Here is an 18,331-nt window from a genome sequence, read left to right on the forward strand (position 1 = left end):
ATGCAAGGTTTACACACTGAAAACTGAAAAATACTCCTGAAGGAAACTAAATGAACAGACAATGTTCCATGTTCATGAATTAGAAAACTCTGTGTCCTTCAGCTGACAGCACTACACAAGTGTACCCACAGATTTGGTGGCATTTCCACGAGAATCTCAATGGCAACTTTTGTAGAAACAGAAAAACCCACCCTAAAATTCATTCGGAATCTCAAGGGATCGCAAATCATTAAAACAATGTTTAAAAAGTAAATAAAGGGGCTAGAAAGATGACTTGAGGCTTAAGAGCACTTTCAGCTTTTGCAAATGAACCAAAATCCATTCCCAGCACCACGTCAGGTCACAGTTACAGTCACAACTGCCTGTAACTCCAGCTCCAGGGATCTAGCGCCCTCATCCGGCCTCCATGGGCACTGCACATGTTGATATACTCACACATAATTTAAAAAATAAAAGTAAATAGCCTCAAAGGGGTAAATAAAATTGGAAGAATCCCATTTCACAACTTCAAAATTTAGTGCAAAGCCACAGTAATTAAAACAGCAAGATCCTAGTAAAAGAACAGATCATACATGAGGTAGCCCACACAGAGATGGTTACTTAATTTTCAAAAAGGATGTCAACACCACTTAATGGTAAAATGATAGAGTTCTTGGAAAACTAGATTTCCACAAGCAGACGAGTTTTTAATTGAATGTGGGTTTAAAACTTAAGCACCAAAAGCTATAAAACCGCCAGCAGAAAAAACGGGGGGGGGGGGGGGGGGCGTCGTCATCGGCGTCATCAAAAACTTAAGCACTAAAAGCTATAAAACCACCAGCAGAAAAAACAGGGGGGCATCATCATCGCCACCTCCACATTGCTTTTACAATGACTGCACAGATATGACACCCAAACTGTGAGCAATAGAGAAAAGGTTATAACCAAATTTCAAAATTAACGCCAGTATCAAAATACCATCAACATAGTATAAAAGCAACCCATGGGATGGGAGAAAACACTTAAAAACCATATATCTGATATGGCATTAATACTTAGGATATATATATTTTTTTTATGCCCGAGACCCAATAATAGCAGAGGGTTTTTTGTTATTGTTGTTGTTTAAAAAAAACAACAAAAACAAACAAATAAACAACAACAGCAGAAGGTCATGAGTGCAAAGGCTTGAATAAACATTTCCCCCAAGGACACACAGCTGGCCACCAAGCACACGAAAAGATGTTCAACACGGATAATTATTAGGGAAATGCAAACCAGAAACATGAATGAATCACGTTTCACAGCCATTATAAAGAAATTAGAAAAAAGCGTTGGTGAGAAAGGAAATTTGGCACCCCCGTACATGGCAGGCAGTAGTGAAACGTGGCTCAGTGACTGTGGAAAACACACTGGAGTTGTCGGAAGTTAAAGACAGAACTATTAGTTGTTCAGAATTTTAACCATATATTTAACTCCGTAGAACTGAAAGCAGATGGGGTAGACTAATGTTTTTATCCATCAACGTTGTTCACAATAGCTGAAGGACGGAGACAACCCAATTGTCTATCGACAGATGAACAGGTAAACTAAATACAGTATGACTTGCCGTGGTAGAATACCATGTATCTGTGGTGCTGAGATCAAACAGACACAGGACGGACCAACACAAGCATGGGACAATTCCACTTTTAAGAGACACAAAATACAACGGTGGTTGCCAGGGCCTGGGAGTGGAATCGATTGCTTAATGGACAAAATGTCTGTGTGGGAAGATATGAAGCCTCTAGAAATGGATCATGGTCCACAATGTGAACACACTTACTGAAGCCGAATTGAACACTAAAAGATGGTTAATGGGCTAGCATTGTTTGCTATGCATATTAAAATGATTTAAAAACAAAATCCAAGAAAGTCAACCTGAACAGTAGGATTCTGACTTAGCTGAGACACTACCAGGTAAAGAAGTCTATAGAAAGAGACCTCAGAAAGAAATATAAAGGTTGAACCAGCTCAGCCTGACCCTGATCGGCGCGGGCAGTCAAGATGCCCAGCGACATGGACTCACGTTGCAGGTGGATGAGCCATCCAGAGTTGGATAGGAGCCATCGGGCCAGTCTGCAGGGTCCAAGGCAGCTGACTGTCGGTGCTGGGCCTCGTATTCCTTCAGCTGCAGAAAGAACAAATGAAAGACTGAAGTGGAAATAATGGCCATGTCCTGCCCACTACACAGCAGAAATCACTGAGAACTTCTCCAGGTTGATGGTGACTAGGTGACCCAGGGCCAGCCAAAGCTAAGTCTTCTAGAATCACAAGAGGGTATGAAACCCTGCCTGCAGGTTCTAAATCAGACCAGCAGACACAACAGACTCTTTGTATGCTCTTCCAAAAGGAACGTTGATTTACACCACACACACACACACACACACACACACACACCAACACCAAAACTCATCTTTCCTGGGTACAATCAAGTTTGAAACCAGGAACTTTCTACAGTGTATAAATCCAAAAGCATGGCCTTCCTCTCAGAGCACAGTGGAGGAGGCCAGAGACATCTGAATGACAGAGGGGGAGCGCCTGAAACCAACTTTTCAAAATGCTAGGACAGGGCTGGGGATATAGCTCAAATAGTAGAGCGTTTGCCTAGCATGAATGGGTCCTGGGGTTCAATCCCCAGCATCACACAAGCTGGGTGTGGAGAGGTGCGACTGTCTTCCCAGCATAGCGATGAAGAGGCACCAGGAGGCCTTGCTTTTCTCGTTCAAGGCTGGGGCATTCTACCTGCCAATCTTGTCACCTAGCAAAAATGAATTGGTTTACCAGGGACCCTGGACAGGGGGAGGGAATAACGAAGACAATAAAACTTTCAGAGCTGCTGAAAGTGTAGGCTTAGAAACCCAGTGTTTGTGTTTGAAGGGAAAACAAATCAAACACAGAAAGGAAAGGAAATATTCTAGAAAAGGGAGCAAATACAGCAAAACCAAACAGAGGCTCTTTCAGAATGCTGTGTGCGAAGCCGGCCAGGGAGGTTTGCATATGGCACAAAGGATCTGCAATCAGCTACTTCAGACACCTCAGCTGTCAGTGCAGTCAAACCTCACTGTAATTTAGGCTTCAGATCCGATTTAAGAGTTGATCAAACTATGTTCCATGAAACAGGTAAGTTAAACACAGAAATAATCCGAGGTCAAGCGCTTACAATGGTCCTCGACCACCAGTGCTGTGGGATGCGGCAAAGTCGTCGCCCAAAACACAACCTTCCTGGTGTTATTGCAAACTAGGAATGTCTCTCTTACTTATGTACGTGGGAAGAGGTAGGCAGCACTGATTGGTGAGTAAAGGCCTGGATATAGACACCAAATACCACTGGTCGCTTGGGATGGGTAACTAAACCCTTCTGTTTCATCCCCTCCTCTTGGACAATGGGGAAGACGCTGAATCCATCTCACAGGCTCCCTGCTATAAGCAAATGGATGCAGCAAAGCCCTCAGTGCACGTCTATGCAACAGTTACAACATACAGCACTGTGACTTCCACCCTGTGGCTTCAGGGAAATGCATAGCTCACATGAAAGCATATGGCCCGAGGAGTCAGCTCTGAGTGCACTAATCATTTTAATCTTTGACACATTATCAGGGACACACACACACTGCCCTCATATTTATAGTATACTAATATATGGGCTGATCCCTTCCATCTGGATACATGGTTTCTGAAATGCTACAGTCTCGCTGCATGCTGGGAAGAAATGTCAGGTGGAAAGGGATTATTGGGACACTGTCAGTTTGGTCCCGGTATCTACTCCATTTTTATACTCCATCTTAACCCTGACCTCCAGGAGTCACTAAATACCCTTTATCTTTAACGAAAAGGCAACTATAAGCTGACAAGCCTTTTGATCTCCTGAGGGCTTTATTTTTGACTCACACAGATGTAGCTTAGGAGCAGACATATGTTGTCAGATGCGTAAATACGCAACCTAGTAATTAAACTCTGGCATGGGTATCAGCTTCAGTTTTAAGAAATATATTTTTAAGAAAATAGGACTGCAACGTCATGGTTATGGGCTCTCTCACTTTAAATTAGGCAGTATCCAGAAAGTTAAAGTTTCTGAGTACTGAGTGCGGCTTCCCTATGCTTTATGTAAACACCCCTGGACCATCTCACACATGGTGTTCTGGAAGAGCCTCTACCCAGCTTTGCTAAGTGAAATTTGGTGACTTTTCGACAGCATTTCACTTCCTTCCTTTGTCTTTGTTTCCTTCCTTAAAACTAAGAATGTATGTTTTCTATGACACAGACCCATCATATCCTCATGATAAGATAAACAGGCTACTCCCTATCCAAGGCTTCACGTGTGAGTCTATCTAGTTCCTATTTTATCCCATTAGTCCACTCACACATGCACAAATCACCCAGATAAATGAATGATCCATAGCTTCCCGGTATGTCATGGGGCTTTCTAGACCATGAACGAGGGCGAGATTCAAATACCCAGTACTTAACTGCCAACAGTTAAAGTTAGTATTTGCCAATCTTGTTATTCAGAAACTGCCAATTACCTAAATCCCATAAACTTTAAACTTTTTTAGCTAAGAAGATTGCCTTCATTAACACTCAAAGTATGTATCTACCACAAAATTAGAAAATGTTTGGCATGCCATTTTCTTGGACAGAACCAGTTAGCTAATATAGAAATCATCTGTTAAGCTATATTTACATTCCACATTCAAAAGGACAGTATCCTGAACTGAGAGGAGTCTTGTAAACGTCACTGCCTTCAAATGCTTTAGTTGCTCACAAGAGTCTTCACATATTAGTTTCTTGTTTGTGGTTTTTTCCTGCTTATCTTGATTTGCTTCAGACAACTGGGTTCTTAGCATGGCCCAGCACTAAGGGTGCTTACCTCCAAGCCTGAGCTTGACTCTGTCCACATGATGGAAAGAGAACTGATTCTTGGGGGTCATTCTCCGACCACAAGTGCCCCATGGCATGTTAAGTCCACACACATACTCACACAGAAACAAATACACACTTTTTAAAGGGGTTTTTAGGGATGTGAGTCACAGTTGGGTAATCTTTAGTGAGAATACATATGACAGGGTTAAATTCATACGATGGAATTGTGGTGGACCAAAACATCCCAACTTGAACACAGACAAAACTTTCCCCATCCTAACAACATCCAGCTCCAAATGGCAAGTTGGCAACCTCCTCTCTCCAGAGCTGTCCTTTTAATTATGACTTTGGATTCAAATCCCCAGGTTCTCTCTCTGAGTCTTTGATTGACAGAGGAAGGCACATCCACCAAGGTTAAACCATGTGGCAATATGAGGTATTTGGGTATTATTATTATTAATATTTTTTATTCTTATCATGGTCTCTCTAGGAGGTCTGCCTTTGCCATTCTTGTATACACTGATCCCAAGTAAATTAGGTCCTTTCCCTGATCCCAGCCTAAAGGAAGCAAATCCCCTCTGTAAAATTTTTTATATTCTCTAATTTTCTTGTTTTGTCTCTGGAGAAAAAAAAAATCCCACTTAGGTATTAAAACTGGAGGATACTGAGAAGAGCAATCGAGCATCCATCTCTGCTTATCATCATCTGTCAGAGGGTACCCAGTCTTGCACGCAGATAGCGCAGAGTGTAGATAATGTCGCCATCATTTTCCTCCGGGCCATCTGCATTTCTGGACTGCTTAATGGACAATATTCTTGATGCCTCAGTGATCTCTAGAGCTGCACCTGAGACTGGGCAAAGGCCACCAAGTGAGACTAGGCAAAGGCCACCAAGCCAGCAGCAGCCAGGCTGCAGGCTCATATTCTCTTGCATGTGGCTAGGCCACCATCTCCTTAGGCTGTCTTCTAACTTCAGCTAGCTGCTAAAATTAGGAGCTCATTTTTTTTTTCACTTCTTCTCCAAGTTCAAGAGTATTCCTTTCTTTTCTGACTGTCTATATTGGACCATACGAAGGCACTTATAAATGTTTTCCTTGCTCCAAGAAAACAAGTAAACCTCATCTCATGCCAAACATGGGTGCTGTGAATGGCCTTGGACATCCGCATTCAGACGATGAACACTGCTATTTGAACACAGTGCAGCCTCACCACTCACCAGGAGGCAAGGAAACCACCCACTCACCACAAGTAAACTACATATATGTGGACTCTTCTTACGTGCATTGTCTAGGAATTCTGGTAAACTTTTCCCCAATGCTGAGGCACACACCAGGGTTAGAACCAGGGAGAAAATGCTTGGAGATGTTGACACTCAAGGGCCTGGACTAAGAAGGAAGGTACAGGTTATTTGAGTGAGGCACAGACAAGGTTGTTACCCATCACCAGCTACATCACCTACCCCAGCACCCACATGCTTTTCGGCAGTAAGCCAAGGCACTCTGTTCCTCCACTATCATGAACTTCAGGATGTTGAGGATGTTGAAGGCCAAGGTCACTATGGCAATCTTCCAAGTCCACCGATGAAGAAAAGTCAGTGGTTACTGCAAAACTGCCCAGGCCTCCAAGTTTCCTTCCAAAGTTAGTCTCACTCCTCTCCCTCTCGTGGCTTGCTCTTTCCTTTCTCAGTCCCTCCCTCCCTCCCTCCTTCCCTTCTTCCCTTCCTTTCTTCCTCCCTCCCTCTCTCTCATCTGCAATGATCAGTGTTAACTGTCAATTTACAGGATATAGAATCATCCAGGAGATGGACCCCTGGGCATGCCTGTGGGTGATTATCTTAAATACATTAATGATGTTGGAAGGAGACCTACAGGGGTTACTCAATAGTTAAGAACACTTGTTGGTCTCTCAGAGGGCCTGAGTTTGATTCCTAGCACAGCACATCAGGTGGCTTATAACCACATGTAACTCTAGCTCCAGGAGATGCAACTCCATTTTCTGGCTATCACGTATACACATGGCATATACTCACAGAGACACATATGTATAAATAAAAAAATGAAAATAAAATACTTTAAGGAGAATAATGTGGGAAGGCTCATCTTAACTGTGGAACCACCTCATAGGCAGGAGACCCTGGGCACTATAATATACAGAAAGCAAGCTTAAATGTGGGTGCCACTATTCCCACAGGCTTGGGTCCCAGAAAAAAATAAAATGGAGAAAGTGAGCTAACCAGCACAAATGTTCATTGCTGTCTCAGTCCTGACTATGGATGCAATGTGACTGCTGTGGAATAACCCTTTTGTACACTGTAAAAATGTGTTGCTCTCACTGTTAATAAAATGCTCATTAGGTGATAGCTAGGCAGGATTTTCAGGGCAGAGAGAATGCTGGGAAGAAAGAGAGTGGAGTCTGAGGAGTCTCAAGAGATGCGGAGAGAAGCAAGATGAACATGTTGAAAGAAGGTACCGACAGGCGGCAGAGGGTAGATAAGAAATATGGGTTAATTTAAAATGTGAGAGTTAGCTAGTAACAAGCCTGAGCTATTAACCAAGCATTTGTAATTAATATTAAGTCTCCCTGTCAGTCATTTGGGAGAGGCTGCTGAGACCTACATGTGACCATTCTCTTCAAGCTTCTACCACCATGACCACACACCCCTCCCCACTGCTGGCATGATGGACTGGACCCTGGAATTGTGAGCCAAATTAAACCATTCCTTAAGCTAGTTTTGCCAAGTAATGTGTCACCAATACAGCTGCTTTATTATACAGGGGGGAAAGCTTGTATCAAGCAAACAGAGTGCAAATAAATATCTTATTTGATTAATTTGATAAAGTAGATACTTGATGACCACAAAAATACCACCAAAATATTCCTTTGGGGGTTGAGGATATAGTTGTTGGTAGAACAGTCCCAAAACATGCATGAGGTTTTGATGCCTGACAATAGATACATACAGAGGCATGCATGCACACACACACACACACACACACACACACACACACACACACACACACACAGGGTAGCTATAAGATTCCTATAACCGCTGATGCCCCCAAGCATTTTTTGCAGCTGGTGCTCACAGGTGTAAACCAAACGCCCGCACTCTTACCCTAGCAAGCGCTTCTTCAATGGTGATCATTTTCTCTTTGACCATCATCATGAGCTGAATGCGCTCCTCGTCGCTCATCGTTATCTCACTTGCCACGTAGCCCACGTCTTCCCCTGGGGATTAAAGACAGATACACGCAAATGAGAGATGAAGAAGAAGCGGGCCTCGAGCCTGGAGGCCCCTCATTCTCGGGTGAGGGAGGGACTTTTCTCAGGTGCACTGTCTACCTTGCATGCTATGGAGGGAATAGAGGGATGCAAAATCAAGCTGCTTCTCTGGAAGCCCAAAGCTCATCTCTTCGGGAAGTGCGTTCTAAGAACATGTATGAGTTACCACAGAAGCAAGTCCTTCAAAAAGACCAGAACTTGAGACAGATCTTCTAGACATGGTACGAAGCCCACAAGGCATTTCTTGCTACAGGTGAGCCAGGAATCGCATTTAAACAACCCAACTGGATCAGACAAGCCTTCCAAGGTTTCTTTGGGTTGGGCATTTCTTGTATTTGACCATGCGCAATATGGATGAGGAGAACATACATTTGTGTGAGAGCACCCTCTACGTGACAGGAGGTCAAGCCACAGAATCAAGCCTGCTGAGCCCGATTCAACTGTCTTTCCCTGCTGAGTTATCTGGCATACCTCTGAGTTACTGAGTTATCCCCACAGGATCGACACATAAATAAAGCGACACGCTAAGCATGTCAACCTCATGGAAGACAGGTACGACAGCTATTTATATCTGGAAGTACTGAAATCACATGGGTCTGCAGAGTGTGAGGGGCAGCCACCATCTAACTTAGGAGCTGAAGGCCACCAGAACTACACAGGAAATGACTTCCCCCATCGACTCCTTCTAAAGTCTCTTCCCACAAAGCAAACCATGCCTTCCCTCTTATTTGAGCTCCACTGGCCAGTTGTATCGTTGGTCAGCAATATGGGAAAGGACTCAGTGACGGCAGGCTAACACACACAGCAGGAGGAAGCCAACATGTCGGCCCTGCTCTCTTTCCTCTGCCCATCTTCCTCTGACATACTATGGTGGCTTAGTATCATCAGGACCTCAGCCAGGGCTTAATATCCCCTTGGTGAGCAGGGACAGGACTAAGGAGGCTATCTGAAGGCTCACGGGACACCACAGCAGAGGAACCTAGCTTGGGATTTGTGCTCCCCATGCTTCTGTATCTCATTTCTATTTTGTAACTCATCGGTTCAGAGGTACCCCTGAAGTCCCTGCTGACACTCACAGAGAAACTGAAGGGTGTGCTGTATGTGGAAAGAAGCCTGCTGGTTTGATTGATTTTACTATCCGTGTTGAATGTCACAGAGCTGGTTGGGTGTTTCACAAAGCCATGTGAACAGGTGAACTACGAGCTACTTTCTCTCCCTCTTCCTCTCTCCCTCTCCCCCTCTCCCCCTCTCCGGACTCTAAGACTTATTTTTATTCAGGTCTATATGTATGTTTCTGTATAAGTGAATGCCACATGTGGGTGCTCATGGAAGCCAGCAAAGATCCCTGGAGCTGAAGTTGCGTACAACGTGAGCTGCCTGACATGAGCTCCTGGGAGGCCAACTCCGGTCCTTTGGAAGAGCAGCAAGTGTTCTCAACCACTGAGCCCTCTCTCCAGGCCCTGCCTTCTCTCTTCGCAGCTTTCTAAGTGAGGCAGATGGTTCCCGATCTCTACCGAAAGGGAAAGCTGGGAGGATTGAGGAACTACTCCCTTAAAAGCGGGACACCTAAGAAAAGTCGTCACATGAGAGCTGTCGGGAAAATCAGGTGTGCAGCTGAGGCAGCTAACACCCAGGACCAAGTTGCTTGTGTCTGGGTGGGAGTATCAGTGGTAGACAGTGAAACACATTCATTTACTGATAACCCCGTTCAGGCAGGCAGGAATGTGGAAGTAGATGTGTCCTGGTTTCCTCTGTGAATACTGGGGGAAACGTAAATTACATAACCCGGCCTCCAGGGAATGACATATTTATTTGCTATCTAAACAAAAACAAAGGCAAGGCCTGGAGAAAGGGCAGAGCTCCCTTCCCAGAGCAGCCGGGTAAATTCTCATGATGTCAGATCCAGACAGGGTTTCCAGGGGCAACAACCCCATAACTGTCCCTTGCCACAGAGCAAAAAGTTGAGAAGACTGGGAAGGCTCCGAGTGAGGGTATGCACCAGAGGGTCCAAAACTAACAGACTCGAAGATTCCCTTGACCTTTTGAGCTCGGTGCTTGGCGAGCTTAAGAGACCAGCAGGGAGGCTGGTGTGAGGGGGAGCCTGCGGACTTGGTCCCTGCTGTCAGAGGACCACCAGCTCCTCCAACTTTGTTCTCTCCCAGTTCAAGAAACCCATGGGGTCAACATCTTGAAGTCATGGAAGGAATGTCGGAAAAGTTGACTCTTCTGCAGGCGCACGCCATGAGTTATTCCTAAACTGTAGAGGCCATTTAAATCAGGGGGTTGGGACTTCTGGGTATTATGAAGCCACAAGGACCCACTGTCCGGGGCCGCTTCGCCGTACCTTTTGAAGTCTGTCTCATGATGCCTTTCTGGTTCTTTCGAAAATTCTGCCAGAAGTACTTATTTTTCTTCTTCCAATCTCCTTTTCCTTTAAGAAAGAAACAAAGGAGGGAAGGAGAGAGAGAGAGAGAGAGAGAGAGAGAGAGAGAGAGAAGCACACGCAATAAATTCACTGATAACAAAAGCAGTCTCTTTCTCACAATGCCAACAAATACTCTGATTCCACAAAAAGACAGTTTTTCAGTTTGTGAAAGACTGTGAAATAGCTATAAAGTTTAAAAGAAATGCAAATTTGCTACGGTGGGGGGGTGCGGGGGGCGCGGGGAGGCCCAATGGGGTTAAGAAAAGAAATACGGGGCACATCAAAAGAGGAGGCCGAACACGTGCTCTGGTCTTCCCTCGGATGTCTGTTCAGCCAGTACGCCTCATTCTGCCTCACCCTGTGGCGCACTCTCTCCCTTCGGCTGCAGCCACAATTATTTCCACGTTGCCACAAACAGAGGGCTTGCAGAGGTTCGCTTTGTTCTGTTCCCGCTGTTCACCCGCCCTTGCCTTATTTCTCTTATTCCCAATGTAAGGAAGAAAACACAAAGGCTGCTATGCCCTGGTGAGCACAGACCGGCTAGCCTGGTTCACTGTGGTGTTTGGTGACATGGGTCTGTAGCACAGGTGAGGCATGAGCGCCATCTCTCTAATGTTTAGGCTTCTTGGGGGCCAACCTACAGATTAACAAAGTCACAAAGACAAAAAACAAAAACAAAAAAAACAGAGGTCGATCCTGCTGTGATATCTATCTCAGTCTCCTTTTAACTTCCCACCCATCTCAGACTAGGATTGGATGATTCACCAGTGAAACCAAATTTGCCATTAATAGACATTAAAAAAAAAAAATCTTAGGGTTCTAGTAACTGATAACACAAAATAACCTTTTTAAACGTAAACAGGCTGGGAGCTGTAGCTCAGTCAGTGAAGAGATGGTTTCACAAGCGTGAGAAGTCAAGTATAACCTCCCAGAACCCACGACAGTGAAGCTAGGCATGGCAGCACGTACTTATAACCCCAGCACCGAACAGGAAGAGACAGGCAGGTCCTTGAGGCTTGTGGGCCAGCCATCCTAGTGATTAGGTGTGTTTGGGGCCAATGAAGAGACTCTTGTCTCAAACAACAAGGTGGATGACTCCTGAGGAAGTTAAGGCTGTCTATATCCTGTGCACACGCGCGCACACACACACACACACACACACACACACACACACACGCACGCACGCACGCACATGCACATGCAATTCAAAAATTGTAAAAGACGAACATAAGGCAGGAGAGTCAGTGAATGGGAAGGGCAGTTCTTGACTCTTTAAAAAGACCAGGCAGTAGCAGCAATGGCTGACACTGGGCTGATGTGGCACACCCAGAGCAGCAGCCCTGTCTCCATTTGGTGGCTGTCTGGTTGCCCTGTGGCCACTGGAAACAAGACCCAGCAAAGCGGCGGCTTCCACAGTCTAGACTGGTGGTGCCAAGCAATGATGCATGGAGTAGCCACGTGGGAACTCCATCTCTGGTGCTCCCAAGCTAGCAAGGGTGTCATTTGTCAAAACAGGATGTCCTCATTTAAATGCCGACAGCCCTGGAGGCCTGGGGATGAAACCCAAGCCCTTCTGCCTTCCATTTCCTAGGTCCTCAAGGCTAGTTTCATGGGGTCTGCTACCTGTGAGTGAACCCGTAAAAGCAGACATCAGTCACAAAGGGTGAAAGCAGACTGAGTATCAATCATTTGGCTTCTTAAGGCGGAGTTTGAGACCGTAATGCATTTCTCTGCCTATAAGCTGCATGCCTTTCCTTCTCACATTCCATGTATGTAACGGAGATAATAAAGATAGCGAATATCTCTTCATCACTTATCCAAGCACTTTGCTATTTAACAGCCTAGCTCATTTAGCTTGCTCAGGCTCCTCCTCCTGCTTTTTTAATAGTACCAGGGTCTTACCATGTATCTCAGGCTGGCTTTGAACTCTCTATCTTCCTACCATGTGCTGAGCTAATCCTACCATGCCCACTGCCACTCATAGGGTCTGTTTTCATTCCATGCAGGAGGTGAGATAAAACAAGGTCTGGAGAGACAGGTGTCTTCCCAAGGTTACAATAGCTGGGGTGGCATTCATGATTCAAATCCTGGAAGCCGGATTGGAGAGCCTATTACCCACCCACCCTTTGCTATATCAAGAATAGATCTTATTGTAATCAAGGATATATAAAATACATAATGCCTTGAATGCACGTTATTTATCTAAACATTCCAAAATTGAAGAGTTTATCTGAGGGCATTATCAGCGACACAAACTTAAGGAATTTTCTGATAGTGTCATCTGCTTATGACAGAGAAAATTATCAGCCATAAAGATCCAGCAAAGAGGCGTGGTCAATGAGCTTATGGCAGTCAATATGATGCGGAAGTAAGCCTCTTACTGTTAAGAATATTTAGCAAATGGAAATACTCATAAACTGTCCCATTTTGAAGGCCTGTAAAACAGTATGTAGACTGTGATGCCACCTGTATTTTCAAAAGAACAATTCCTAACGGCAAAAAAGAGAAGAAACTCGCACATCGAATACCAGGGCTAGAGACGGTTCAGCCAGGGAAGTGCTTGGTTTAAAGCATGTGCAGCTGAGCTGGATCCCAGCACCCACCATAAAAAGCAGGGCACCGTGGTATGTGTCTACAACCCTAATGCCAGGGAGGCAGACGGGCAGGTTTCCCCAGAGTTTGCTGGCCCGCTGGTCTAGCGGGACGGGTGGAGTTCCCAGTTCAATGAGAGACTGCTCAAAACTTAAGGTGGAGAGTGACTGAGGAATACCCAATGTGGACCTCAACCTACACGCATATGTGCACATACACAGACACACACAAACACACACAGACACACAATCTTTACAGTGCTCGTTTCTGAATGGACAGATTTGTGTGTGTGTGAGGTCTATCGCTTTGCATGTCTATATGAAAAGAAAATAATCCAATTAAATATTTAAATCAAAGGCAGTGGTACTAACCTACACAGCCGTCTTCCGAGTTTGATTTATGAAGAGGGTACCTAGAAAAGAAAACAAAATATATATACATATTGCCAGAGGGCCTTGGTTTTATGGAATTTTCACTGACAATCTTTCTAACCAGCTGGATCCTGGACCAACAGTGTTTATTGGAGCCTGGGGAATTTCTAGAGTGGGTCTTTTTGTACCTATCGGCTGAGTTCTTGGAAAATGGGTACCATCTGTCAATACTGATTAATGAACCAGTCTAGGACAGGATCTATATTTAAAAAAGAAAGTGGGCTTCACTAAAGGCTGCTGAAGGGTCTTGCACGTCTGTGAAGTAATCACTAGCTAAGCTCCTGCCACCGCGAAGTCTATAGGGTAAGTGGAAAAGAAAAAGTTGAGAAGGAACATATCAACTCCACAGCACAAAGGCTGCTTGGGCCAGCAAGTGAGTTGCATGGGCGGCTGGAGAAAAGACCAGGGTAGGCTGCGGAGGTGGCAAAGGAGGTCAAAAGGAGACCGGATGCCCAAGTGGAGGGGTAGCCAGTACGGAGCTCCTGCAGTTGGTGATAGCAACTGGGCAAGGTCGATAGTTGGTCTTTCCAGATCTTATGAGGTTCAAAATCAAGCCAGAAATCTGTCACTCTTATTTGTATGAGGGCTTCACATGCTTAAGTCATGGCAAATTTTTCTTAAGATGGATCCAAGTTAATCACAGTTAATGTGTCTGCGTCACATCTCGTCTGTCAGCGAGTGACAGCTGAGCCTCATGAGCCCAAGGAACATGGGATGTGACCCACAGGCTAAAGCCAGCGAGTGAGCTGGTTCTCTAGACAGCACTCAGTCAGCACCAACTTCAAGCACGAAGGCAGGGAAAGCAAAGGATATTAACATCCAAGGGAAGGAGAGGCGAGTCGAGATGAGATCAAATCCTCATTTGCTGGGTACAAACTCTAGAGGACAAAGTTGGTGTCCTCAGGCACAGGCATGGCAAAGGGGGAAAACAGAAAGAGCCTGTATCAGAACAGAAGTTGGATACTTAGAGAATTCACACCCAAATCATCTCGCTAAGTTCACTACCAGAAAGGAAGATAAAAAGATGCCTGGCTAAACGCTGTAGCTACTACCTGGATGCTTAGAAAAGCCAGTTGTGAGGTAAGGTATTGAGAGAAAACACTGAAAACCATCAGGGGGCAAGTGAAGGACCTCCAAACACCTGATAGAGACCTTGCAGGTAAAGGGACCTCAAGAACTTAAGGTGCAGAAGAGGGCACAGGGCCCCCGAGGATTGAGCCACTACGCAGATGTACAGGCACTGATGCTGACTGGCATCGGATGGGTACCCAGACCCTGCAAGCGACATGATGTTCCACATCTGAGAGGAGAGAACTCCTTCTGACTGGCATGAAGCCCTGGAAGAGCTCCATGATAAACTAGGAAAGGTACTAAAAACAGATGCAGGAGAAACCACTGCAGAGGTCAAGAGCTGAAATACGACTCATCTTCCTTCCTACCACACTGTAGGTATGTGTGCGCACACACAAACACACCCACACACACCCACAGTGAGGAAACAGACCTGATCACCAAACTACACTCCCCCCCACCCAAAAAAAAATCCAGAATTTACTATTTTTCGTCCTCCTACCCACGGCAAAAATAAAAGAGCTTCAACTCATGTCTACTTGAAAGGCTTTCAAGTGGGGGCCATTTTAAGTGTTATACACTTTCAGCCGATCTAGATCTTGCAATATTACATGTAAGGGACGGGGGCATACGGTATGAAGAAATGAGCCTATTGTTAGGGAGGGGGGGTGGATATGAACAAGGATGTGTACAAGGACAGAGCCATAGCTCAGCTGGCACAGTGCCTGTCTAGTGCACAAAGCCCTGGGTTTGACCCCATCACTGTAGAACGCCGAAGACAGTCGGTGTTCTTTTGTAATGTTAGCACTGGGGAGGTGAGGGTCTGCTGCACAGAGAGTTCAAGGCCAGGGTGAACACATAAGATCCTGTCTCAAACATGCAAAGGAGGAGGCACGCAAAGACAGGAGGGGGTGTGGTTGGCCTGGATTGGACTGCGGGGGTCCAGGGAGATCACTAAAGCTGCTCTAGATCCATCTGCGAAAGTCCCCATAGATAATTAACCAAGGGAGAAAGGCTCACCCAGCTGAATACGGATGGCACCATCAAATAGGCTGAAGCCTAGACAGGCTATAAAAAGGGAAGGAGCAAGTCTTGACGGGCCAGGCATTTTTCTCCACTTACCAGACACAGTTGTGAACACTGCTCACTGCATAACCACCTGCTCTCTAGACCATGATATCCTCCTACCTGGCCTCAGGTCCAAAGCAAGCAAAACCAGGAGCCCAGGCAGATCCTCTCTAAGTTGTCTGCTCTCTGGTCTTTGTCACAATGATGAAAAGTTGACTGTCACAGCAGGAGGGGGTGGAGGAGCAGGGTACTATATGCTCATGGCCACAGGTGAATTGTGAGACCAGCAAACACTGTCAAGAGTGAGCCCTGGGCTAGCTGGCTGGAGAGGAAGGCAGGGAATCTTTCACGAGAAGTCATCTTTGAGCTGTTCTTGAATAAGACAAATCTTCCTGTGTTGCATTTTTTTTTATTTTTTTTTTTGGTTTTTCGAGACAGGGTTTCTCTGTGTAGCTTTGCGCCTTTCCTGGAACTCACTTGGTAGTCCAGGCTGGCCTCGAACTCACAGAGATCCGCCTGGCTCTGCCTCCCGAGTGCTGGGATTAAAGGCGTGCGCCACCACCGCCCGGCACCTGTGTTGCATTTTTAACTCAAAGTCATTGTAGCATATGCCCACCCACGTGCTTCAACTGTCCTTCACCCACCAGTTCTAAGTGCCCACTAAAAGTGGAGGGGACAGCACAGTGTCCATTTTCACACTTACTGAAAGCACTAGGAAGGTATGGACCCATTGCTAAGAACCAAGTGTATGAAATACCCCCAGCGCTGGATAAAACCAGCTACCGACGTGGTCAGAGCTTTGTAACAATTCTTTATATCTAAAGAAATGTTTTCTCAAGAAAATGGTCTGCAGAAATAGTTAAGTCCTCTGATGACTGAGAGTGATACATCTTAATGGATTAAATGACTTTTAACTAATCATTTGATTTATATTCCAATTTTATAGGAAGCTATAGGCCCCACAAGTCTATTGCTCCATGGCTACTTGGCAGTCACCAGGGATCACACCGGGTGGCCTGTTGTGGCCCTGTTATCTTTTGAATGTATGCTTTGCCCTCTCTGGATAGAATGAAGATAAACCATTTCAATCCTATCTTTGAGAAATGTAAAGGTAATGTAAAGGTAAAGGTAATGTAAAAGGTAAATGTAAAGGTTCCTTTCCATCCCAACGCCATCTTTTCATACTTCCAGGCAAATGTAAATGTTTGGTGCTATAAAAATGCTTCCAAACTTGCCATTTCAGAAAAAGGCACCTTCTCACTGCCACCTAGACATTATAAACCTATGAAATCATAGGTTCCTCCCCAAACACAGACATAGCTCCTTTTGTTATTTTCATTCACTCTCTTCAAATTATCACGCGTTGGGTATTTTACCCTCACATTTGACAGCACCCACGTTTCTTGCATTTCCCCCAGATCACCAGAAGATGGCACTGTAGATTCTTTGTTCAGTTGTGATATAGAGTGTGGAACTTTGTTTTTAAATTTTCACAAGTTTACAACACTCAGACTGGTCAAAGCCAGTGTCTCCTAAGCGTGAGGCTCCTCAGATCATCACCTCTCAAAAGAGAAAAGTGACACTGTGAATCTGGACAGAGTGAATTCTACCTGCAGAGCCTGGCAGAGGAGGAATGCAAAATGCCACATTTTTTCCCTCGCCTTGAGACCAATTCTAACATCCATCCTGCAGGACCTGAAATTAGCCATGTAACCATGTCCAAGTCTGGATGAAAGCAGGCAGAAGAGTCATTTACTGGTCCTGTGGTGGAAGAAATGAACTCTCGGAAGTCAGCTCCAAAGAGGCTGCACCTCCAGTCACAACCTCCTTCTGACCCCACACAGTGCACCTGAGAGTAGCAGTTCTAGAAGGTGGTTTGTGGGCCCGTGAGCAACATCAGTTTCACTGATAAAGGAGCAGAAGGAATGGGGACCAGGAAGCAACACTTAGCACTCCGTTGCACTCTAAAAGTATTACACCCCAGAGACTCAAGAGGTCATAATGAACAGACCACTATTCACAAGAACTTGTGATGTTATGTTTCCCAGCCCAGATCTGAATGAAGTCTAGGGATACATGAGAACACTCGAGGAGCTGGCTGCAACACCTTCCGGTCTGCTGATGGAAGGAAGGAGATCAATAATGTGACTCCGACTCATTCCTTCTTGTAGCCGTTCAAATATTCTAAGGTGCACCCAGGTAAGCACAACTCTAGCTCCTTTTCACAGGCCGAGACTAGCAAAGCAAACTAAATACCTACGCCCAAAGGAAGTCCTGAACTATATACACCACGTCAGAGTTCCCATGAGTGTCCCAGAGTCTTCACTGTAATTAAACAAACAAACACACGTGCGCGCGCGCACACACACACACACACACACACACACACAGACAAATGCAGTTATAACCTAATTTATAAGCAGTAACATATGTTATACATTACTAGAAACCGGGACTTACAGGGATTTTATGGCTCCATAATCTTAAATCTCAGGATATAAAACTTGGGCGCTAGTTTTCTCCCTGCTAGATTTTGAATAAGGGCTCTCGCTGTGTTTGCTATTACCCGGCGTTATCCCAGG

General features: G+C 45.2%; 1 protein-coding gene across 3 annotated transcripts in view; it reads right to left on the reverse strand.

Annotated features, from left to right (window-relative positions):
• Window positions 1-18,331, reverse strand: part of Sash1 (SAM and SH3 domain containing 1) — a 175,123-nt gene that overhangs the window by 57,674 nt on the left and 99,118 nt on the right. For all 3 annotated transcript variants that reach the window (XM_052750998.1, XM_052750997.1, XM_052750999.1), the window contains 4 exons: window positions 13,551-13,591; window positions 10,507-10,593; window positions 7,996-8,108; window positions 2,048-2,149 (listed from right to left, as the gene is read on the reverse strand). In XM_052750998.1, coding sequence (XP_052606958.1) covers window positions 2,048-2,149; window positions 7,996-8,108; window positions 10,507-10,593; window positions 13,551-13,591 — 343 coding nt within the window. The remainder of the gene's footprint in view (window positions 1-2,047; window positions 2,150-7,995; window positions 8,109-10,506; window positions 10,594-13,550; window positions 13,592-18,331) is intronic.

Source organism: Peromyscus californicus, unplaced genomic scaffold, assembly GCF_007827085.1.
Source record: "Peromyscus californicus insignis strain IS unplaced genomic scaffold, ASM782708v3 Scaffold_22__1_contigs__length_63687245, whole genome shotgun sequence".
NCBI classification, from domain to species: domain Eukaryota; kingdom Metazoa; phylum Chordata; class Mammalia; order Rodentia; family Cricetidae; genus Peromyscus; species Peromyscus californicus.